Genomic DNA, 25892 nt, shown 5'->3' on the forward strand with positions numbered 1-25892 from the left:
AAGGGTTCCACCATTTATTTCAGGAACTATAATGTATTTCATAATACCCAATTGACAGATAAAATCCAGAAGCAGATTATAAATGGTATCAGGATTAGACTCCTGGTTCTACAAGAACAAAGCTTTTAAATTGCACTTTTAAACATGTAACTTTTGATGTGGTTGCACAGAACACAGCACACCGAGGTTCAGATCGCTGCAGTTCTTTGCATCACCTTAAGGAAAAAAATAAAGCTAGTACAGTATGATTTTTGTTGTTTTACACCCCTTGACAAGCACTAATTAATTTGTTTTATATGAAACGAGCAAGTTCTAGTCTACTCACAGATAAGTTCTAAAATGGCAGCTATTTTGAAAAATTATTATCCTACTTTAGCTCATTTTTGGGTCCCATCTGGACAAGGGTATGGAAACTGGGACTCATGCAAAAATGCACTGTGCTCAGTCCAATGTCAAGTAAGTAAAGAAGCACTTACTATTAGGCTCAATGCCTACCAGAAATAGGAAACTCTTTGTAAACACCTTTTATTGACAATGTTTGGCAAACACCTTAGTTCACAAGTACTGTGCAGAAGTTTCATCCAAATAACCAAAATATATTTCTTGTCACAAATTACAAGGTTCGTGGATTAACGCAAAGTGCCTGTCTGCACAGATCTGCAACTGCTTTCCCCTGAAGCATAAGCAAAACAAGTATTTTTGTATAAAAATTCACAGAAGCAGTAGAAAACTATTTTTCAGCTCTGTCTTTCTTATTGTCGGTTTCAACACAAAGTGAAGACACTCAGACCTTCTTCAATAGTCCAGTCAGTATTCATCTACTGTTTGGTCTCTGTTTCCATCTGAGTTTCTTGAGATTCTTCAGCTTCTGAAAGTTTTTCATCATCTAAAATTCAATATTATCATTAGTCAAACATGCTTGGTTATACAGACCGTATTGCAGAACTGTGTCCCACTTAAATATTATACGTTGATTGCCTTAAATGTGTAGTTGAGTATCTCATTATACAAAATGTTATATTCAAACAAAAAAAATAACCTTCAAAGTTTTTAAGGCTGTTATCTGTAACAGTTATTACAGGAAACATGGGGTAAATCCTATAGTATCAATTTAAGCAAACACTACTGGATTGCTTCAAATTATATGCCTTCTCTTTGTCTATTAGTGGTTTATTTCAAACTGAAGCTGTGCCTTACACTAAAATGTTACTTCCTTCACAAAATTCTAGAAGCTGAAAGGTAATCTGCACATTCCTGTGAAAATGTATTTTAGAGACTAATACTTAAGCAAGTGTTAGTAACAATATAATAACAATAACCTTCTGCTAGAGTCCACCCAGGATTAACAGTTCATTCTGCTTAAGAAGATCTAGACGGCCTTAAGAGAATGAAAGTCTGCTCTTACAGCCATCTATGTATGTTAATCAGGTCATGCTCAAAGGCTATACCAATTATTTCATCTTGGAAAGACATAGCAAAAATCCAGCAAATAATATTTAGAACAATATTATCCATATTGGAGCATGAAAAGTAAGCACTGATTTGAAAATATTACGTATTTGTATAACAAAAGATGAGTATGACTAAATTCCTGAATTTAGCTCATGTATGACAGTTTTAGCCTCTGCTCTGTTACAGACTCGCTATCTGAGAAGTAAGTCATTTAGCTTTCCTGTATTCCAGTTTCTTTTTAGTAAAGCCGCAAACGATACCATGATGGCAGTGACATGTTCAAAACTACTAAAACAGGAATTATACAAATGAGTTTGGAAATTATGCACAAGAATACTTCTCTGTAAAAAAACACTTTTTCTGTTTAAAAAAAACCAAACAACACCTCAAATTGCTGTTCTCCATCCCCTCATTTTAAAGAAGTCTGCTGCCTACAGATGAATCTGAAGTTATTCAGGAAATTACATGGAGGCTAGCTTGTAGAATCCAAAAATTCTGAGCAGTCTCAGGCTCTAGACTACTAGTGGGAAAAACAATGCTGCTGATGCAAGAGGTCACCAACCTCAATTGCACAAAGCCGGGCCGCTGCTGGAAGCTGTGATTCCTTTTGATCCGCTGAAACCCAACCCAGTTATATATTACCTAAGAACACCACTTACTTTCCAGGGTTTGCTGAAGCTCATGGATGGTGCTCAGCAGAACGTGAAACTGCTTTCTTCTCAGCTCCAACTGGAAGGATAAAATATATAGTTTAGCAAACAGAGAGCATGTACAGCCAAAAAACCCATAGCAGATTCTCCATTAATTATGTTCCTAATAAATAATGTAACAATCTCTGTTAAAAACCTACCTTATCCTCAACATTTTCTTTAATGTGAGAAAGATGTTGCAGTTCTTTTCCCAAAGCTTCTAGCTGCCTGAAAAGAAACCGTCATAGTATTTTTAAAAAGTTCTGTTGAATTCTTGAAAAACAGATTTGAACTAAGTGGAGGAAAAAGAACCATTAAATAAACAGCATAGGTAAAAAAAGCATAACAAATGAAATGACAGAGACATAAATATTAAACTATCATGTCAGAAACTTGTAATTTACTTGGACTTTACAGAAAACAAGGCCTCCAAGCTTGAATACAGTTGTACATTGGGCATTTGGACTGTAACAATTCAGTCCTGCCATAAACATGTTATTTGCTTGACTGTACAATTAAAGTTAAAGAAGTAGGTTACATTAAACACCCATGGCATTTTTACAGGCTTCACCACTTCACAGATTTCTTTATGTTGACATGAGTAGATTAAATAAAAACATAGCATCACCATAGAGAACATATTTGATAAACCTACACACCCAACACACAAACACAACAATTCCCAGACACAACAGTTGACCAAGCGCAGTCAAGTACCTTATCTCTGACAGTGGCCTGACCAGAGTGAGTACTGGATAACATGTAGATTTTACTGTAGCCATATGTAGTATAATACACATTTTTGATGAACCTACATGATATAGCTTATGCCCCAGCACACAGAATTTACCACTGTGATCCATAAAAATACTCATTTCCTTCTCAAATGCCATTTTTACTTTAATTGCTAGCCTCTGGCATTAAGAGATAAAGGAAATATGCAACACCCATAATCTTCGTTATTATTCATATCCTTTTGAAATATATCAGCTTTCAACACCTCTTCAGGATTTTTCTGCAAGCATTTGTTTGTTTTGTGTTCTTACTTGGATCCACCATGGACAACCACAATCCTTTTTGAGGTAGGGCAAAGAGTAACAGGTACCATAATGTATACTAGCTTTCCAACGAGGATAGTCTTACACTCAAACTTCCAGTTGGCCCTTCTACTTTTCCTCCAATGCCTACCATAATTTATGCTCCGTGTAATAAGAACAATCTGTTTCTTTCAAGGTGAAGTGGACCGAGGCTGACCATCCCTGACTTATTGGCCGGCAGAGCCATACAGGGGTCAGCAAGGGAATAGGTGGCATTTTTTCCCTGAAGCACCGACAGCTGCTGCAACTAGTCTGGGCAGGGAACCACAAGAAGGCCTCCAGTCCTAAGTAACTCATGATGGCTGGGAAAAAGGTCTGGTTTAGTGCTACTTGAGGGTGTTGTCTTTTTTTGAGCCAGTATGCTTGGTACCTTGTAGGGAATGCCTGGAAGAGGGCTGGGTGTGACATTATCCCTTCCTATAACGGAAACAGGCTAACAGCTTATAGGGTCATTCATACAGTGATTTCTCTAGCATTTGGGTTCTAGTTCCTGAAAGATTTCTATTAGGACAAATCTTGCTATTTATACCGTGCTGTCGGGTATAAGCATGCGGTGAGAAGACACACAATTTTTTTCTAGTAACATCCAAGCTCCATCTGGAATTTTACTACTTTTACTTTCCGCTCCAGAGAATCTTTGCCTAGCCTTCTCATTTTTGTATCTCCTTTTCTAAGACTCAGTGCCTTTTCTTGGTCCTTTTAGCAGTTCTGATACTGCATCTAATTACACTGTGGGCACTGCCATTTAGTAGTTCAGCTCCTGTCACTTCCTGAATTGGCTCCTGTGCATTACTTGTCACTAAGCTGATAACAGCTTCTCTTCTTTTGTGCTATATGACTAGCTGTTCTAAGAAACACTACCTTAAAAGCATAAAGAAAGTATTTTTCTGAACTTTGTCCTATTGTGCCATATGAGCTGCAAAAGCTATAAATGTAACTCTCGCAATAAACCATGACATTTTTCCTCACGAGAGGTTTTCTCAAGTGTTTTTAGTTATTAAGAGTTACATGAAATGTGTGACATTGTTAGTGAGGCTTCCTCCATTCTGATTTAAGGGCGGTCCTTGATTCATAGTACGATTTTCTATATACTTTACTCAAACTGGAGAGAAAGGAAGCCTTGTAATTAAAACATTGGATGAAAACTTCATCTAGTTCCTATATTTAAAGTCTGCTCTTTTGGGGAGGTCAGTTAAAGCTGAAATACCTATGGACCAAGCTCCTTTTAAAAATGTTCCATTCTGTTACTATGTGCTATTTCCCCATCTGTAAAATGGGGGAATCATACTCTGCTATAGTTCAAATCTGTGTCTTTGACTACAGATACAACGGAGTAAGGACAAAAGGGCATACACTGTAGCCATTCTTCCAGTGGATGAACACACTGGTATTTCCAACTGTAATAAAAAATTGTTTAAGAAAAGAAAAAATGCCAAATCTACTAGCTGTAACTTACCACCATTTCTATCTTTGCTCAAGAAAGTTACGCTTGGGTGTGTTAAGCAAAATTAGAACAATTCCTCCAAACCTGAACAATCTGGCATCCTCTAAGAGAAGAAGTATTATCACTTAGTTATTTCCATTCTTAATCAATTGACTTATCTCAAAAACTTCACTTTTGGTAACTGTCTTTATGAAACCTCACTTGATAAACGGCACATGCTGACTAACGAAGTAAGAAGTAGACAAGCCTCATGAGAATTGCTTGTAATAATCAAAGTTGTGGTAATGAAATCAAGGCACAAAAAAAACAACATACAAGAAAGAAAAGTGTGAAATATTCTCAGTGGCTTACTGCTATAAAAATGCTATTAGTAGGGTAATAATATAATCCAAAATCTCCCTTTTGCTATAAAAGACCATGGAATGTGAAAAGACAGACTCTCTTTGCAATTTCACTTAAAGTGGGCAACAGGATAAGTGCAAGCTGTGCTTCAATGAGAACAGTAACCCCACACTGCATCTTTAATCAGGTGAAAAAGAACAAACTCATAGATGCAATGAGTCCTGGAATGTTTCTGTGGCTTGATAGGAGTTGAAAATATTATCTCCCCACAACTGCCCAAAAAGCACAGATAGTAATCCAAATCCAACAATGACACAAACAATACTGTAAGTTCCACATAAGACGAGTTGGACAACAGGTAGGTCTAACCTGCATGCCAGGACAGGTTATACTGTGGTATTCAACGTAGTAATTTATAACCGGGCATGCAGGAACAACTACCACAAGGAAAACACACAAAAAAACCCTAAAAGCTTTCTCTCCTGCTACCTTAACTTGCTTGTGTGTTATGTATTTTGTGTGACTACTGAATCCCTTGCTGGCACACTTTACAGCAGTTCCCCACTATCTCTCTGTTCTGAGAAACTCATTCCTGGTAAACTGACATTAGGTGTGTGTTTATGTCTGAGTTCACTTATTCACCCTAACAATGGAAAAATTTCAAATACAAAACGATTAGCAATGCTTCTGAACCCTACAGATGGAGATTAATTAAAGAAAGCTGATAAGAGCACAATTTTAAAATGAAACCCAAGTTTTTCTTGTGTCCAAAGAAATTATATGAAAGTGAGGAAAGGTCAAACTGAAACCAAGGAAATGTCAAATCTGGTGAATTCCAGCTTCCTGGCTTATTATAAATTAATGTAGTCTCATACTTACTTCAGTGTTTCATGTCTGTCTGGATGGTGTTGTATGACTTTGGCCAATGCGTCATATTCTGAAAGAAATTTAAATAGCCTAAATAATTCTGAAAGTATTGATTCAAGACCCAAAAATCAGCTACCATAGAATGGTGCAGATTCTTTCTCCTTCTTGAAAAACTGTTTTAATGTTTTTGAAATTTGTACATAACACCTTACATATATTAAAAAGTACATGCAAATATCCATATATAAAAATGTATATAATTTATACCACGCTATAACATTTCAAAGTAGATGATTACATTGAAAGAGATTTTAAATAAACTTCAGATATGATTGTAGGACATTATCTACTCAAACTTACCTAGTGCTAGCGATTCGTAAAGGATGAGGCCAGAAAATACAACCTTTAGATAGCTCTGCACTGCTGCACATTTGGTCTTTTGTGTACGATTCATAAGCACTGGTTTTAGATACAATCTAATGTATATGTACAGAAAATGGTGCTGATAAGATGTTACGCATAAACATTAAAGTTTTTTTAGAAAAAAAGTATGAAATGCTGCATGAGAAACAACAGGATTTCTTTTTTAAACTGTATTACATATTAAGAACAATATTATGGTTATATAGGCAACTAACATAGCCTGATAACTTCCTGATAGTAAGATTGTATATGTACCAACTACCTCATTCACATGGAAAAAATCTGTGCTGCAGGCTCAGGGCAGAACATATCAAAAGGCAAACACTTCAAACCTAGGTTTGTGAAGACATAAGAAGTCTACATTCCTACTGGTTAAGGTTCTTTTAATTTCCACTTAAGTCTAAAATTATCCACGAAATTGATCAGTTGTATTTAAAACCTTTTATCTGTTATACCTTTAAACATTTTCTTTTTGCATTTCATTTATCAAGAAAAAACAAATTCTTGCTTCTCCTCGATCGCTAATGTTTTGATAAGACAGTATTACAGGGAAGTGCTTTAAGTTTCAATTGAAATTACCAGCGCATACTTTTAAGAGTAGGGAAAAAATACACCTCTCATAACTGGTAATCAGTAAGGACAGACACAGGGTTGTTGGGTGTGTAACTGGCACCACCGTCTCTGTGTATGCCAGAACATTACCTTCGCTTAAGAGCTGAAGGAATACACTTGCATAATCTGCAGTGCTGGGTGTAAGTCTATTCAACTCTTGTTTTGCCATTAATAACGTGCTTTAGTTCTTCTCAAGTCACATGAACTGTGATAGGATGCTTTGGGGATTTTTTCTTCGGCCTGAAAACATCTCTCTGAACTACTGTTTTAGGTTTTCCTGATGTTGTGTGTCATTAAGATCTACTGGTTGAATCCTGCCTGCCTCATTCACCAAAAACTTTCAGTAGTGGGTGTGGAACCCACCAAACTAAATATAATATTCATGATGCCAGTATATTTCCCTTGCACTTTCAAACATTTGCAATCTATTTTCTGATACAATGTATGTTAAAAGACAATAAAATAATGAAACCAACCAGTGTAAATACAGATATTGCTCCTTACCCTGGCGATTTTTTCGAATCCTTTTTGCTTGCAGGATTTGTTTTTTGCATTCAGAAATCTTCTCATGTGCTGCAGCTATACTATTTTCTTTAAAAAAAAAAAAAAAGAAGAGATATACAGAGTTATATTGAAATCTAACAATACGTGTAAACAAGCCACTCTGATAAACTATAAAAAGATAGAGAGCTGTTTGTGACATGGTGGCCTGCTAGCTCCATCATCTTCAATAGGTTAAAAAAGCTTTTATTTGCATGTGTTTTATATACCGCTAAGATGCTTGCAGCATCTGTATGAGTGCTATCTATTAAAAAGAGAAAAACAAGAAACCACTCATCATGTGTATATATTATGTTCAGCAGAACTGGCTCAAGCTTGTTCATAAGAGAAATTGACAAACAGAAAACAGTAATATTTTCTCATCTTTACCTATATCCTTATAGATCTTTTCATAATTTTCCATTTCTCTCAGATTCATATCATACACCAGAAGAGTTTTTCCCATTGAAAATTCACACTGGGATAAAGTACTCAGCATTCGTTGGTACTGGCTGTAACTGCAAAGAGACAAGATATTTATTCCTAAGCAGCATAAAAATACCCCCTACCTTTGCAAAACAAGAAAACAAAGCCTCATGTAGCATAAGGAACAGTTAAATAACAATTATTAAAGAAATAAAATATTTCAAAGATTCAATGTATGATTTTTTGAAAGTGCAGTTAGAAACATTGCACCCATTAATTCTACCATGCCCTTAAAGGTGCAAAGTGAGTATTGAAGCACTGGGCAGGCTGGTCCATGGCTTATAAAATTCCCAGCTAGGGCTGGCTCTGTGACCACCGAGATTCATATTGTAATACTGCAGTGCTATCGTGTCCTCTGGGAATTTATATCCAGCACCCCACAGCGGAACACCATGCTGTTGCTCATCCCTTACTATTTTAGCCTGTTTATTTAATAAAAAAAAAAAAAAGAGAAACAGAACCACAGCAGCAGAAATACCAGCAGTATTACCCTTCCCTAACAGAACAAATGCAGAACTGCCAACTAAAATATTCAAGTCGTGATCCTGTTATAATAGCAGGACTCCCAGACGGATCACGCAGCAGCACGACAATCCTGAGGGCACTCGAGCTGCGCGGGCGGATTTCAGCCTGCAGCCTTCAGGAATTTCCGACCCCTCTGTAGTCCTCATCTAGTCCTCAATTTCTCTGTAGCCCCCATCTCTAATGCCAGTGCTCGGCGTTTGTGCTGGAAACGCCACAGAGCCATACTGAAAAGCAGATGTATACATTTTAACACGAGTTGTTTCAAAACAGATCAAGCCCAGTTTTCCACTGAAATGCAAGCTAATCAGTTCCAAGAGTTAAAAAACAAAAAACAAAACAGAAAACAAATACCCTTCCTCTTGAGATCCGGAATTACACCACTTAATGAAACTCTTCACCAACAAATTGATCCGCCTGTCGTCACCAGCACCATCGCCATCGATCAGAAGTCGCTTGCGGATAACTTCATCTGAGGAAAAAACTCCCGTTTAATGGCAGCCGCATCCCAGGGCCGAGCGCGGGTCGCACCCCAGGCTTTCAGGGAGCCATTCCCAAGGCTGAACCGGGAGGATCCGTTAAAAAGGAGGCGGCCCCGGGGCTGAGGGACCCTGGGGCCCGGGCGGAAAGGCCTGGGGGCGGGGGGCGCCCAAGGCCCGGGCGTGCCCCGGCATGACGGGCCCGGGAGCGGGACTGCGGGGTCGGGGCCAGGGCCAGGATGGAGGCCCGTCTGCGGGGTGAGAGGCCGGGGGACGGGCTCGGAGGGAGGCCTGAGGCCGGGGCGCGGGGAGCTCTTCCTCGGAGAGCAGGGGCGGGAGGCGAGGCGGGCCCGGCGCTGAAGGGAGCCGAGCCGGGCCGGGCAGGGGGTCGCGGAGCGGGGCGGCGGGCGCGGGGAGGGAGGGAGGAAGGAAGGAGGGAGGTCTCACCGTCGGTCACGGCCCCCATGGCGGTGAGTGCCGGAGCCGGCGGGGCGGCGGCAGCAGCGAGTGAGGTCAGCTTCCCACAATGCAGCCGGCGAGAGCGGCGGCCATGGAGGGGGAGGCGGCGGCGGCGGCGGCTGGGGCCTGAGCCGGCTGGCGGCGGACTCGCGGCCCGGCGGCGGCGGCTGCTGCGGCGGGGAGGGCCGGCGGGCGAGGCCTGCTCCCCGCGTGGAACCGGCCCCCTGGCGAGGGGCGGCCCCGCCAGGTGAGGGGCCGACGGGGGAGGGAAGCGGCGGTCCCCGCGCCCGCAGCCAGGCTCCACCTCCCCGCCACCGCGCCCCCGGCCCCGCCGCCCCCTGCCCGGGCCGCCCCGCCATGCCCCCGGCACATGCTCCCTCTCCCTCGACGCGCCGCGGCGGGAAGGTCGCCGGGCAGGGGTTGCACCTTGGCCGCCCTCCCGCCTCCGAGCGTTCTCCCGGGGCCGCCGTCGCCACCACCTTCGGTGGCCCCATCCTCCCCTCAGAGGGCTCGTCTCTGCAACGGTGGCGGTGATGGTGCAGGGGAACAGGTGGATGGGTCCCACCATGGTGGCCATGGCACCCTGAGGGCACTGGGACCCGCCGTGGTGGCTGGAGGCTGGTGGTGGCCAGGGAGCACTGGCCCTGTGGTGATGGCTCCTTGGTGAGGGTGCGGAGGACGTGCCCATGGCGCAGGCGTGAGGGAGCAGGCATGGCCTCCCCTGGGCTGCCATTGGGCTCATCCCTGCTCGTGCTGGGTGGACGAGCAGCAAGGCCCGGGGTGTGCAAAAAATCCTTATTCTGATACGTTTCCTGGGGAGTTTGGCTATCACGAGTGGATAGGAACAAAATTTGTTTCTTCCTACCCTGCAAAACTAAGCTGGCACTGGAAAAAAGGACTAGAGGTGTCTGGAGAAAAGAGATATTAAGGTGTTACCGATACCAAGTGTTGAGTTATGGGCTTTTGGTCCACAGACTTTGACACTTGGGCAGTGCTAAAGCTGGCAATGTTATTGTAGTACATGGCATGGTGCGTGAGACATATGTCCAGAGCCTGACACCCTCATAATTCCCTCTTCATTGTGGTTTGGACACTTAAGTAGCTTGTTTCGCTCAGCGCTTTGCATTGGCAATTTTAGGGTCGTGGAGAAAATCAGGGTAAGAACAAAGTAGGTGTGTGCTGTAATCTGTGCTTTCCTGGTTTTAGAGCTGTGAGTGATTAGGCGGTGCTTTTTTGTTCTGGATAGCGGCATTTAACAGCTATTCATGGATTTGTAGATTGTTTCAAGCCAGTACTTTGTCTTCAATAGGCAACTGGTCAGATTCTTTGGAAGGTGCTATTGAGAAAGCATTACAGGGAGCGGTCATTAAAACTCCACCAAAACTTTTGAGAATAAAGAGTTTCCAATATAGAAAACCTGGATAAGTGATTTCTGTTCTTGAAATTTGTACGTATTATTATGTGATTTGTGAGTGATATAATTATATGTGAAAATATAACTCTCTATTCAGTTATATAGAGTTTGGGCCAAAGAACAGGCCATGAGTTCATGAGCTATGTATGTGCTATTAAAAACCCTCACTTTTATGAACTCTGGATTTGTTGCCATTTAATATAGTTGGTTTGACAAAACCCTTTGCTTTTCCTAAGGCTTTGGTCACTATGACATAGCCTTAGTGTTTTGGCACAGGGTGAGAAGAAGACCTAGCTGAACTTATCTACATAAATTTTAGACAGTGCGGTTTGTTGCTGCCTTTCCCTCTTTACCCACTGATCATCTCTTGGAATTCTTAAGCATCCTCACACATCCAGACTTAATATTATCAAGACTTAATGTTTTTCTTGTCCTTCCCTGAGCTCTTTCTATTTTCTCTGCCCTTTCTGTTTCTTCCACAGAGAGAAGTTGGTCTGAACTGAAGACTCTTGTAGATGAAAATCCACAGTTATTTGTTTAGTCATGTTAGAATACTTTTGTGTTATTTTCTGTCACTTAATCCAATGTAATCTTTTCTCACTTTGTGTTCATCATTCCAGTGTTGGTCAGATAGTCTTATTAAACTCTCCACAATGACAAATAGATAGTCCTTGAGTAATTAATTTAGAATACAGCAGTTCATATGATTAGTTAATAATATTTAATGACTTTTTGTGCCATTCTTGTCTTCATATGTGTTACTAATTACAAGATTCTTACAGATTCTCTGTTCTGGGTCTTAAGCTCATAAGCACAATTTAGGGAACAAAGCCATTATTTTTCTTTTTAAGACAGGGCTTTGAGGCATCATCAGTGTTCATCAATGTTCATTTCTCTTTTAGAAAGGGAAGTAGAACTTGGTAAATAGATCATCAAGAATCTCACTAAGGCCCCGTGTTGATTTAATGGCCTGTTCTCTTTCGTGTTCTCTTTTGCCATTTTAAACATCCACGAGATGGTTTTGCCGAGGAAGCCAGTTCCATCTTGCTGTGTTTCTATACACACTTGGCTATTTGCTGTGTCTTTGTGTTCTTCTTCCAATTTGCTCCATTTCCAAGTAGAGTTCCTCATCTTCTAAGTATGAAACAACCCTTGTTTCACATATATGGAGCATATGTTGCACTGGGCTGTATACGAGCATGTTTTTTCCATTAATTCAGTGTCACATGTGATGTAGATTACTGAAGCAGGGTTGACCTGCTCTTATTTATTTGTCGTTCACCAGTCTGTGTATTCTGTGCAGGTTCGATCAGCTAGTCTTCTATATAGAATAATCCTTCAGTTGACTGGCAAAAACACTGAGTAGCACTCGACCTTCCATACGGCAACAGTATTGGAGATTCATGCAGTAGGAAAAAAATGTCTTGCACAGGGTATATAGCACCTTACTCCATGCCAGCTCTTTTGGAATAAGTACCTGTGCATGCAAGCTTTCAACTAAGCTAAATGTGATGTAGTTTTGCCTCTTTCCTTGAACTCCTTTATGTGTGCCATATGGTAAGACCCTGAAGCAGCTTATACATAATAATTTGTTGCACACCTGTCCTTGTCAAAAGTGTTAAATGATCCTCTGTAATGTTTCCAGGTGACTCTGAATACAAGAAGTATAAGCTAGGTAAGTTTAGTACTGCAAGATGTTACATGTGTGCGGAATTGGCTCAGATTTTTTGTCAGTATCCTTTCCTTGCTGAAAATGGTTTTTAAGTACACCAGATTTTTTTTTTTATTGAGGAAATCTGTTAATGTTGAAGTTTTCATTCCTGAAAAAAAAAAATCTATGAAAGGCAAAGTCTAAAGTGACTTTATACCTCCTCCCCTTTTCTTTAACTGTGGTTATTTTTTTTTTCCAACTGCAGAAAAAGTTAAAGGGGAAGAAGCTTTTTATAGTATTCCAGGCTATAATGAGCTATGATTTTTAGAGCTAAGAAAACAGCTTTAACTATTGATGAGGTGGATTTAAAATATTTTTCCTAAGCCTCCCTAATAATTTATGAGGTAGTTTTAGATTCCAGGTTTTCTTCGTGTTGAATAACTTCTAAATCAGACTGTTATGTGGCGCTAAATCTTACAGAGATCTAAGTATAGTAGGTCAGAAACTACAAGGTATTTTTATCCAGTCCAACCTATATTCTTGTCAGAAAGCCATACCAAATTTATTTAGCGAGACCTACTTTCTGTAAGCCTATGTTTAGCATTACTTTTTACCACCATCCTTTATTTCTTTGTTGATTGTGTACCATGATATTGTGTAAGACTGATAACAAGCTAACCTATTGGTGTCACCCTGCTTTCTCGTCTTAAATTATGTTAGTGTGTTATATTTTCTTTGCAGCCTTCTCTTGCCTCAGCGTTTACTGAAAACTAGCATCAGTGTTTCAAGAGCTTGTCATCTCATTCTGTAAAATTTCTTAGACACTGGCTGTCTAGTTCTGCAGATACTAAAATAATAAAACTGAAATTTTTCAATACAATGATTGTGGTAAAAAAAAAAGTAGTAGGGTTTCTTTTTTCTCTTTTCTTTCTTTCTTTTTTTTTTTTTAGGATTCTAAGCAATGTGGTTTTTAGCCTTGTAAAAAGCTTTCCTGACTCGGACCCTTGTGTTTCTGCAGAGCTAGCACATTTTCACAGAATTACAATGTAACGAGGGAAAGGAGAGTGAAAATACTTGTTGCAACTGTAGTGACAATAACAATAATTTTAAAATGCAACATTTTATTAGCTGAACAGTAATCAATTTTGCTGTCTTCTGCCTGTGTTACCAAGATTGATTAAATGCACTCTTAATACTGTACTTTAAAAACCAGGCTCCTATCAGATAATAACGTAACCACACGTTATGGGCTGCAGGATTATTTTTATTTCTTATTTTTCACTTTGTAAGTAAAAGAAGCATGTAAAATTCTAGAATTTTGGACAGAAGCCAGTTGAAAAATACAAGTACTGGAAACACTGTGTTTGTTATAAAGACATTTCATTACTACTACTACATTTCTAATGAAAGGAGACAAAAGCTTGTCTTAGTCCCTTAAAAAAAAAATATAATTGTGCTTCATTGTCCTTTTAAATAACTTTTTCCTAAGTAAGGCTCTGTCTCTTGCTTAATCTAGATTATACAGGTGGCATTCTGATATTGCCCTTTTCCAGATATTGTCACAGGAACTACGTAACAGCTTTCTACATTTCGGATCTGGATCCTACTGAATATGTATGAAGGTGAAGATTAATTATTGTACATTTTATTAAAGCATGTCAAACTTAAGTTGGAACTGCATGATACTGGAAATTTAGGTATTCGGTGTAGAAAACTGAGCTTACAGGGGCAGGGATGCTCCCAGCAAATGAAAGCATGCCTCGCACGTGTGTCAGAAGGTGCTTTAATTGAGGCAGTGGAATTATCAGAAGTTAGAAGTGGTACACCCACGGGGTCATGGTACCTATTACTGGTGATTTGGTAGCTTCCCACTTGGCAAGAAAGTCAAGGGTTTTTAGCAGGTATCTCATGAAACTCAGTCTCATGAAACTGCTGCCAGACAGATCAGATGGTTAGATTTTTCTTTTAATCTAAAAATCGTTAACACCGTAGTCCAGATGCCTGTGCAATGCCTCGGAGATCCCACATGGTGTCTGCATTCTGTGATTTTAAAATGACTGTCAGGTAAGTTTAGGATGGCATTTTGTATTTTGTGTATTTTGTAAGGAAGCAGCCATCTATTCTTTTGGAATTATTGTTGGCAGGATTAGTCAGTTATCTAGTAGCCTCTTAGTTTGTTGGCAGGATGTTCTCAGTGTGGCTTTCTTTATTTTATTTTTCTAATAAAAAAGAGCATATTTTTATTTTTTTCTTCCCCAATCCTGCAATTCTTGGGTTTGGTAGCATTTACATTGGGCCGTGAGGATCATCGGTGGCGTGCTAGTTTTGAGAGGAAGAGGTGGATGTTGAATGAGGTTTTACACTGACTAAGAAGAAGAATTTGTCTCTGCGGGCATTGGGCCAAGTGGTAAATGTTTGTGTTTAACTGTGGCTTGAAACATTGGATGAACAGTGAGAGAGTTGTGAATATCATATTTACTCATAGGGTATTTAAATAAATAACTGTTAGTGCTACTGAGGAAATTTTGCACAGAAATTACAAGGGAAAACAGGCATTTCCTCCTTTGGAAAGCAGCTCTTGCCTGACTTCAGAGTGGTGTTTTCTGAATCACGTGGCCAGATGCTTTGACTCGGCTAAGAAAGCTGAACCGGAGCGATTGCGCAGCTTCTGAGTCAGCTTTTCAAAGTTTAATAGAAGTTGGTTGGTTGGGTTTGTTTTGTCTTATTAAAAAAAAAAAAAAAAAAAAATAAAGGCAGTCCAAATCTGTAAAAGAAGACCTAGAAATTTTACAAGGCTTCTTTAAGCTTGGCTGCGTCATGGAGAGATGCTGGAAGAAACACTTCTATCTCAGAAGATGAAGAGAGTATCAGGTCTATATCAATAAACATATATTTCTGCTTTTAAATTGGGTTTATAGTTTGCTTTGGATTATTTTATGATTTATTTTCTTTTAACAGAGTAACTCTGTCAGTGGGTAGTGTTTAACCACAGCTCCAATTTACAGTTCCCATAAAACATGATACACTGAAGCCTGTTCTCACCCCCTGATTTCTGAGTGAAGTACAAGCCTGAGCAGTGTAACAGAAATAATTGGGGGCACTTTCGCCTGCTTTGGTGATGCCTGCTCAGTTTTAGGTTTAAGTATGTCATATGTTGAATGAAAACGCTGAACTTTATTTCTGACCATCGTTATCCTACCAATAGTGACTGGAAACAGGGTAAAACCCCAAAGAGAAGTTGTGGCCTTTTTAGGAAGAAGGCACGCTCGCCTCAGTTTCTTTTTCGAGTGGGCCAAATGTAGCTTCTAAACTGTTGCTTCAGTTGCCATGAAAGCATATGGTTTAACAAATATTTCAAGAGGTGTATGACGTGAAGATAACTGGTCTTTTCCAGCAGAGACTCTCAGATCGAGAAGGGGCAGATGCAGGTTATGGCATTTCCTTGCCTTTTTCAAGCTGGTTGTTCCAAAGGGAAGGTTGAGGCCACTTGGATTGTGTTTCCATGAAGGTGGAGGGGGCCAAATGGTTTAGTATTTGCTGGTGTTTCATTAAAATTGTACCAGCCGGAGCAGCTTGAAGGAAATGATGAATCTGCACATTTTCTACTCAGTAGCCAAAGTAGGAATGTGCTTAAATCCTGCCTATATCCAGGGCTAAGCACCTTTCTCTAGGGAGCATTTCGGATTCACGCTCTCTTGAAATTAGTATCATAAGCCCTTTCTTTCAAAGAGGGAGCAAAGGTCAATCTTTGCTTTCAAAACCCAGGAGGTGGCAATGGTTCTGGTTCCCTTTTTCATCATTAACAGAGCTGTTATCCGCTAGACTGCTCACCACATGTGTGGGAGACTTCAGCCCAGCTATCCTCCTTCCTGAGGGGATTAATGCCCATAATTCTTTCCATCAGAGTGAATTTTGTAATCACCGGGCTGTTGACCAGTATGAGGTGGTGTTGCTGTCAGAAAGTCTGAACACGACTGTATGGCCCAACACAGAGATATTAGATGACCAAGGACTAAGGCATTTAAGGAAATAATCCATAAAAGCAAACAAGTAGTTTCAGAAGTGCAAGAGAAAAACAAGCAAGTGTGGCAAATGTATTGAACTGAAGATCGGATTCTGTTCAAAGATGTATGAGTGCCTTCCTGGTAATTGCCAAATTTTATGTGCAAGCAGGAATAGAATTTGGACTTGAAAAGTATAGGTAAACAGAAGAAAACAAGTAGTGGAATAAAATTTTCTGCTTCATAAACTGTTGTGGTGGATTGCAAAAGGTAAAAAGAAAACTTAATGTCATTGGGGAAAAAGAGAAATTGGTCACAAAATATGTTATATATAAAGTGTGTGTATATACATATGTACTTACATATACACGTAAATTTTCAGTTGAGGTATGAAAGTAGTTATATGTGTGCCCAAACCATTAAGTCCAAAATGTTATTTCTTTTAACAGTATTTACAAAACTCCCAAGGTAACTTTTGTTATAACAATGTTTTAGTAGAGACTTGTTGTAAACCAGCATTCAGGTTTGCTTGTTTTTTCTTTTGCAAAACGTTAGATGCAGGATGTTTGAAAACCACGAGGAGGAGTTGGTTTTGGTCCTCTGCCTTTTGCCTTTATTTTAATAAAAATTTAAATGTTGATTATACACGGAGAGAATTGAACTAATAAAAGAGGCAAGGCAGATAAATTGGATTTTATAACTTAAATGAATAAAGATTGGATTGTAAGAGATGAGAGTAAAACAAAGCCTTGCTAATAATAACTACAAGTGTACACCTGTGATTTAGTGGTTCATTGTAAACATTTTCACTTCAGTTTCATTCCAGTGTCGCTTTGGCAGTTACAGTTTGGGGTTTTTTTTCATTTTTGAGATCTGTTTGTGGTTTTTGGGGCGTGTGTGTGTATATATATATATATATGTAAAGTTAGGATGGTGTTGAACAATAGCATATCCTGAAATAAAATTGTGCGCACGTATATTAAAATAAAACATATGGGATTTTGTTTTTAAAATGTCATGAATTTGAAATTTCATTTTAAAAGAACCTAAATTGTGCTTGAGCTGCAGCCACTTTGCCGGGATTGCAATAGGAGGATATTTACAGTCAGGTTTTCTAGTGAAGTTTTTCTTTCCTGTTGTTACGTGAAAGACTTGCACAAAGAGGTGCAACTGACTGCAACTGTAGTTTATGTCATCAAACAAATGGGAGGAAATAGCTCAAGAGCTGCTGTTTTCAAATGTAGACGTTAAAGAGCTCAGTCCTGGCCTTGCGAGCTCTCGAAGGGATTTTGAACTTGACTAGTCCTCTCCGATGTTGGCGTAGACTTGTAATATGATGATAATATAGGTAACGAGTTTCCTAATGACTGGATTAGTCTTATCAAATCTTCTTTATTTGTAATTGCCTCTTTATAGAGTCAATTGTCTGCTCCCCATTGTGTCTTTCTAGGACTGGCCTACTATATTTGGCACAGAGAATTACAACTCTAAGACAGCTATTTTGCAACCTACGTTTTTCTTCTTTTTCTGCTTGTATCAGTGAGTACAATTGCTATTCTGTATCTTTTTTTCTGGTGGTGCTTCTCCTTGTTGCTCTTCTGTGGAGATGGTTGCTATCAGAACGTGCTGCTCCTGCAAAGAAGCCTCTGAAAGTTATTCGACAAGTATAGTCGTCATCTTTAAATAAGCAGTTTTTCCTCTGTTGGCTTCTGTGCAGGCGCTGTCTCTTAAGCAGCTGCAATACTGTCGTTGCTTCGGGAAAAATAAGTAAGGGGTAGCCCTAGCACAAAAAAGCTTCTAGTAGATATGGGTAGGGTACAGTGCTGTTTGTTGCGCTCGAGAAAAGTAGTATAGTAATTCACGTCAAAATGTGAATTTTTCTTGACAAAGCTGTAGAAATAGGAAAATATTACCTTAACTATGTGTCACTGTAGTAAAAGAAGAATGATTTCTGTTAATCCAGTTGTCAGCAGGGCCCAGACTTTGCTAGGCTCCATTGTCCTTTTGGTTGAGAAAGGAGAAAAGAGTCATTGGAAATTCCATGATCTCTTTTGCCAAAAATCATCTGATGTCAAGTCAAAGATCTTCCCATCAAGAGGAATATTGAGACTGTGATACAGTTGTCTGTTCTTATCAGAGTTTAAAGCTTAAGAGTAAAATTTGCTTTAGAAATATAAACACTTTAAAAATAGAAAATGTAGCTATTGAGAGTTTATGCACATGAATATAATATTTGAGGATATATAAAAGAAAAACCCCACTTTTATGTGGTCATATTTTATAAAGATTTACTTGAATGCTTTCAGATTTATTTTTTCCTTTTTCTTGCCATTTGGCAAGTATCTTTCTGTGTTCTTAGTGCTTCACCAGCTCTTCTTTGTGCACCAGCTCTGACATCAACAGGAAAGTGCATAGTTTTGCTGCAGGGCAATGGGGCCAACCTCATTTTTATATTTGTGCTCACACCATAATAATGACATTTTATCATCTCTGGAACATGACTTGAATTTTTAAAGTGATAGGAATATTACGTATACTTTTGCTTGGTTTATTTTTAAGTACAAAACACTACATGTGGAAGGAGTGCCTACTGTGTTCCAGCTGAGCTTCCTAAATTTTGTTAGATTAAAAAAATACGTATGTTATTAAGGATCTTGAGTTTCTGAAAATCAAATTGCTCAGTCTCCTTTAGTTTTGAAATAAAGTTCTAATTAACTGCCCACAGGCAGGACAACAGGGTCTGTATTGAATGAAATTAGGAAAGAGGAAGTATGGAGATGCCAGTGCAATTACTTCAAAATCTGAAAAACATGATGCATAAACAAGTGGCAAAAGAAGGTGATTCCTTAAGTAAGAGGGGATTGAGAGGGTGAGAAGACAGATATATTGAAGAGCATTGCAAAGCTGGGGGGGGTGTATGGCAGGTAGGGGAAGAAATAGATTGAATTGCAGCCATGAAGATTCAGCGTGGACAAACACTGTTGTCTACTGGAAGTATTGAAAGGTTGGAATAATCACCTCTGGGGACAATGGCGCTTCCGTTGCCTGAGGTGTTTAAGAACAGGTTGGAGTACCTGTATTGTTCCTGCCAGATAGCTTAGTTATCACGCCCTGGGGCTGAGTTGATGGACTGTCTGACCTTTGGAGGTTCCTTCCACCCCTCCTTCGGTTAGCAGACCTCTAACTACACATTGCGCAGATTTTAATAGGATCAGAGTACGTAATTGATACATGCGAAAACCTATTTTCCACCTCTGTGACCTGTTTAACGGTTCTATTTCAACTGGAATTTTTTATATCTGTAAGAAAGGCTATGGTAGGTGTCAAGTGAAGGTTATGTTTTTCAGTGGATTTGGTTTTTTGGGGGGTGTTTCTTGCAGGACCATGCTGTACCGAGTACCTGTTCTCCTCCCATTTAATTACTCTTCTCTGCTGTAATGTTGCATCCAGGCCAGTTATAGAATTGTTATTCTACTTGGAAAAACTAAGAGGATTCATGGAGTGCCTTGTAGGGAAGAAGTGTGGCCTGAGTGTGGATCAGAATGAGCAATTGTTCCAGCTGGCTGCATGCATGCAGGAGGTAGAAATTGCCGATTTCACTAGACTACAGCTTGGCATTTGGTTCATAGGTAGGCAGCCATGTTCAACAGCAAGCTTTGTGATCCCACTTAATTTCATTTTATCTGTGAATATGTATCCCCTTAGGAAAAATTAATTTCTTAGCGGGACTAGCAATAAGAGGAGGTATAATGTGTGACCTGGCGGTTGTGTGTCTATTGCAATGATAAATGTGAGAAGAAATCGTGTGTTTTTATAATGCTTCATTACCTGTCTTCTTGACCATGAGCAGAAGAGCGAGGAAAGTGGAGAACTGATTTCTTGACAAGGCATTATTAGCCACTGCTAAAGAGTATGCTTGCGCTTACTTACACAGCTGTGGCTTCATATCTGTGTATGGTTTGCAGAGAAGGTAACTGCTACTGGGAATGTGTTAAAATGCAAATAGTTACATTCTCCAGGTAAATAATAACAAAAAAGCCTTCCTTTTATTCAGTTAAAGAGTATATAGTGGTTGGTTGATGAATGCTTGAGTATTGAGTGCACTATTAATAGCTACATAAGTAGTAGTAGTTAGAAAAAGATATGATTTCATATTGTATAATAAACAGCTGTGAATTAATATAGTATATAAGTATGTGTCAAATTTACAGTGTGTAAGAAGTGACATTGGCTTGGGTGGGCTTTTGTAGACATTTAAGCCACTAGTATATTTGGGTCAGTATGAATGTATTAAAATGAAAATGCTAAGGTTTTTAAATTAAGTTTCATGCCACTAGAAAGACATTTTTAATCTCACTGATATCACCAATGCCATTAATGTTAAAGCTTTGTCAGCATTTTTACACAGGTAGTCTTTGAAATGCGGCTGTTGCTTCTTTAGCTAATGATGAGATTTTGTATCAGTTTCTTAGCATGCATGTTTCTTAGCAAACAGTCTGAAACACAGGATTTACTTGGAAAGCAGTGTAGTGCTATCTTATATATATTTTCCCCAGGTGTACAACTTAAGTGTTTATAACAAAATGCAATTGCAGTTTTCAGAGAAAAGCAGGGAGGCGTGGGCCAAATCAGAAGGCATGTTAAGAAGAGAAACCCAAAGAATTTAATTTTTTTAAGCTAGTTGCAACTTCCTAGAATATGAGTTCTTGGGTTTTTTGAGTGGGATTGACATTTCCCTCGTTGCCGTAACATTTTTCTCCATGTTACCAGCACTGTGTTTCACGAGAGGCGGTGTTCTCTGTCTCTAGATGGCAGTCACCGGTAGGCAAAGGGAAGGATCGTTCTGGGTTGCTTGGCCTGGACCCTGCAAGTCTCTGCACCGGTTGGCTTCTCTGGCTGGAATTTTTATGGTGTTGGACAGCAATAAAAGTGTCACCTCAGCTTCTCTCCCTGCAACAGAGATACTATGAAGAAAGAAAAGAAAAAAAAAAAGGGGGGGGTGCAAAAAAATAAGAGAAACTGAGAAAATGTTGCAGGGAAACATTGACTAAAGAGACCTTTAGTAATGCTGACAATAATGAAGAGACTTTTTTTATATCGGTGAGACTTTGTCCTTAATTAATAAAAATAAATTTGTTTATAATGGGAGAAACGCCAGTTTCCGGCTAAATTCAGTTTCAAAGAGTAAAATAGATTGACCAAGGTGCAACCAGGGATAACAGGAGTGGAGGAATGCGTGATCGTAATCTCATTTAATCGAGTGAGGATTTTCGCACAGTCTCAGGAGCGTCTGTTATTGAAGAAATAGTTCTCCTTTTGCTTAAGACCTTGTGTCTTCCACCACCCCCTGTCCGTCCATCCTCCCTTTGCAGTGTCCATCCTCACCTAATTTTCAAACTCCTTCCCATCATTTTGCAGGTAATTCCTTTCCTTCATGCTTGTTAGCAGTCTGTCTCTTGACATTCCACTCTGTCTCTTCTCTTTAAAGTTAGGGTGGGCTTTTCTCTCCCTTTCTCCACAGAGGTGCTGTTTGCCTTCCTAACTCCTCACTACTAACCAGTTTGTTGCAACACTGCTGTTAGAAAAGGCAGCAGCACCCAAGCAAAGGAACAACAGTTTCTCAGCACTCGCTACTGTGTAGGGCTGATTGCACTTCATGAGATGAATACTGCTTGATAAGAAAGCTATTGTTATAATAAATACAGTTCCAAACCAGGAATTAATCTATACATTTTATTGATGTCTGGTTTACAACGCAGTGCCAAATTACAGTCTTGTTTACATGCATGCAAATCCCCAGAAACTCTCTGGAAAGCGCTGGAGCCGTTCCGGGTTTATAGAGATATACTTAAGATCAAGTTTTGGCCTTCTGTTTCAATAATAAGAAAATGATTTACTGTTACAGTGTGTATTCTGTTAACCACCAGCATTAGTAAAGGGGCTGTGATCCTGTAAGCGCTTTGAAAATATTCTGCAGGACATTTTTTGCACTAAGAAAGTGTAACTGGAAATCAAATCCTGATTTGTCCTTAATACAATCCTAGCAACAAGCTTAAAATTTCTTAATGTACTACTTTAATTGTGGAAAACTACTGATTTTTGAAAGGAAAGGTGCTTTACTTGCAGAAGAATGAAAAAGCAACCAAAGTTTTAATTATGTCTTTATTTTTACATGTTTATAATGAAAAATACCATTGACATTTTGAGCAAAGCTCTACAATTCACAGTCAAGTGCCTTTCCCGCGCCAGTTTGAGAAATGTGGGCTATGGTTTTTGAGGGGAAGCTTTCTGAGAGGTAGCAGTAATTTAGTACAGTTTTCTGTGTGAAGTTCATGTGCAAGAAAGACAAGATAGAGATAATTCTGGTATTATGTCAAGATTACATATTAGGATGACAGGTATCACAGTCCCTAATAGATTGCACAGTACAGAGATAATGAAGAGTGATGCTTTCTGTTCCCAGCCCTGCCTTGGGCCTGGTAGGTAACTGTGGGCAAATCACTCCTCCTCCCTCAATTTCTCTGTCTGGAGAAATGATGATAATGATGTGGATTATTTTGTGTTTCATTTTGAGATCTAAAGGGAATACATAGGAATGAAGCAGTAGGGACAGGGTGGGAAATATAAGGTGTTAAAAACAAGGTGGTAAAATAAGCATCTGTATTACAGACAGCTTTATACTGGCAACTGATTATAAAATTATTGATTCTACTGTTCTTTCCCATCGAGGGTATTACTACATACTTGTTCACAAGCTTGTAGAAAAAAAATCTTGCAATTTCTTACCCTAGCCTATCTTTCAGCTTCTTATTCAGAATTTAGCATAAGGTTATTCTGCTTTTATTCTTGCCCATTACCATCCCCACGAGGGATGGTTAAAGCTGTAATTAATGGAGGATAAGGACAGCAAAGGTCTGTCTGTCTTTCTTTTCTCTATCTCCTCCCTTTCTATCTCTCTCTCTCTCTTTGGCCATTGAAAATGTAGGTCATATTGCATCACCATAACATGGAACAGTCAGAAAGGTGTTTGAAAAATGCTGACATCCTTAGCCCGGGGTGCATGCCAGTGTCCTTTGTTTACATTGAGAATAGTGGTGTACCTGTGTAAGAACCAGCATCTCTGTTAAGGTTAGTGGTATGGTACCTAAATTATGAGTCAGAATTTAAGATGACTTTCATCTGCCTGCAGTAATTTAAAATTAGACAGATAAAATGCAGCCACTCACAATAATGATATACATGAGGAGCTAATTTGAAATCTTTAATCTGCAATAACCGTGACAGTGTAGTTTGAATAATATTACCTTTAACAGTGAAGCTCAGTAATAAATTTTGCAAATCATGTTAATCATGTACTTTGCATTGTCTTGATTAGCTGTGCCTTTCTGCCTTGAAAAGTATGTTTATATTATACGTTTGTATATTCTTTTTAACACTACTGTTTTACTTCATGCACGCTTTTAAATGAGCCAATCAGGATTTTATTTATTTAAAAAAGTGGAAAATCCTGATGTCCAGTGTCTTATTGCTTGCTACCAGCCTTTTGTTGTTTGTGTTTCTGATGTAATACAAGTTGTAATTGGTATGAAATATTCCTGTGGCACAAAATGCAGAATATATCTTTTTCTTCTCTATAGATGTATATAAATACCATTTTTAAAGAAATGGATAAATATAATTTCAACTGTCCTTATTTATCTTAGTTTGCTGCAGTAAGCTAACGTCTTTTATGGATTGAACTTTCAAATGGTGATATAAATCATGCTGCAAGATGCAGGTGTTTTGAAATATAAGACAGGATACTCGCTTACAGAATATCTTTCATTAATTCTGAAACCACGTATTTTTTTAACCTTTCTGTTCTTTGCTTTGTGTGGTTGTACTTAAGCTGTTGAAATGCAATATCCAAAGGCTTCTTATGACTTTGTTAATCTTGCTGCTAAAGAAGACTTCGAAGTTGAAAGAGAAATTGTTGGAAGGTAAAACTAAAATTAGGGATAACATGATTTGTTGAGCAATATAATGAATGCAAATCTTTCCCTGTTGCCATTAGACAAAGGAAAATGACAGTAGTCAAAGTTAAGACCCCTCAAGTGCACTTTGTTGTGCATAATTATTTTACAATTTTTATTGATTTATTTAGAAATACCCGAAAGGTGTTGTTGCTTCTCCATTGACTAAGATATTAATTATTTAGTAACTAAGATATTAGTTATTTAAGTTTGACCCTTCTCATTATCCATGAAGATACCTATGCATGTTTGAAGTAGTTTTAGAATAACTTGTATCATTATTATATTTTGCACCGAATATTCTGTTGCATTTGTGGTTGCACAAATAGTAGCAAATAATCAGGTAATTCAGAGATATATTTTATATTGGTATACATAGGAACTATATGAAATGTCAAGATGCTACAATTTTGTACTTGGTATTTACAGATGTTTAGTATCTAGTCTCTATTTGAAGCGTGTAGCTAGTACTTATTTTTTTAATCTATGAAGATGTAAAGAATTGTGTCTCCCGAAGGGAATGGGAGGGCCAATTATGCAGTTGGTAGAGCTCCCAGTTCTTTTACCCTCTTTGACCCCCTGAGATTCTGCCGTTGGTGGGTCCCAAGTCAGTCTCCAGCACAAATGAGATTAGCCTGAGAATTGCTCTGATTTACCCTTGAGCTACTCACTAGCCATAACCACAGCCCCGAGCCTTCTGCTGGCCAGCTCGCGTTCTTTCGATGCACGCCTCCTGCACGCATTTTTCGAAGGGACAGAGTAAGACCTCACTAGGTTATCCCCATAATTATAAAATGTCTAAATGAAGCCCAGTATTGGGGTGATTATACCTAGCACGTCCAAATCTTTGTGTAAGTGTAGCCATGGTATTTTAGCTTAAACTTGGATATTTAGTAGATAACAGACGAGAATGTTCCAAAATTTAGGCGCATCCTTTGGCATAGATTTCTGACAGCTGGAAAGAAAAAGGCTTAAAGGAATTTGGATAGCTGAGGCATTAGTTGTGATACTTTCAAAAGTTAGGGATGCTTTATCACATACGTTTACATTTCCTTTATTTTAATAAGTTGATTTGCAATTACAATTCTCATGGAAATGTGTTTCCCCTTAAATGGATAATATGCATTAGTCATTGTAACTATGTTTTTATTATATATGCCTGTGTAGATACGATTTTGACTGGGATGTAGCTTTTGCTCTGCCAGGCTGTGGTTTCCTGTCTTGCATATCAGTAACTCCTCAAAGTGTTAAATAGCAATTGCAACCAAGTTTCTTGGGTAGTCAGGCATCGAGAGTGGCATAATGCTCAGTCCGCTTCCCCGGTTTGAAAATGCAGGCCTTTTTCCATTTTCTTGGATTGCTGCTTTGGCTATTTTTGTCATCTTTCCATCTTTCAACTGGC

General features: G+C 39.0%; 2 protein-coding genes across 4 annotated transcripts in view; one reads left to right on the top strand and one right to left on the bottom strand.

The window, feature by feature from the left end:
* Positions 1-509: 509 nt before the first annotated feature.
* Positions 510-9533, bottom strand: THOC7 (THO complex subunit 7). Its single transcript, XM_074603111.1, has 8 exons — positions 9401-9533; positions 8829-8946; positions 7857-7984; positions 7431-7517; positions 5904-5961; positions 2303-2369; positions 2112-2181; positions 510-886 (listed from the first exon to the last, which is right to left on the bottom strand). The coding sequence occupies exons 1-8, from the start codon at positions 9417-9419 to the stop codon at positions 819-821; spliced, it is 615 nt and encodes a 204-aa protein (XP_074459212.1). The 5' UTR covers positions 9420-9533; the 3' UTR covers positions 510-818.
* The window catches only part of ATXN7 (ataxin 7), an 89402-nt gene continuing 72474 nt past the window's right edge, over positions 8965-25892 (top strand). For 2 of the 3 annotated variants that reach the window (XM_074603103.1, XM_074603105.1), the window contains exon 1: positions 9523-9659. The gene's annotated coding sequence lies outside the window, so the exon portion shown is untranslated. Of the gene's footprint in view, positions 9212-9522; positions 9660-25892 lie in introns of those variants that run through there. The other variant, XM_074603104.1, reaches the window with a different exon arrangement.

The sequence above is a fragment of the Larus michahellis genome, chromosome 10 (genome assembly GCF_964199755.1).
Source record: "Larus michahellis chromosome 10, bLarMic1.1, whole genome shotgun sequence".
NCBI lineage: Eukaryota > Metazoa > Chordata > Aves > Charadriiformes > Laridae > Larus > Larus michahellis.

Coding starts and splice junctions, on each gene's coding strand:
- THOC7 (XM_074603111.1), bottom strand. Junction 7,518..7,856: donor AAAGATCTATAAGGATATAG/GTAAAGATGAGA, acceptor TTTTTTTTAAAG/AAAATAGTATAGCTGCAGCA. Junction 5,962..7,430: donor GATTCGAAAAAATCGCCAGG/GTAAGGAGCAAT, acceptor AATTTCTTTCAG/AATATGACGCATTGGCCAAA.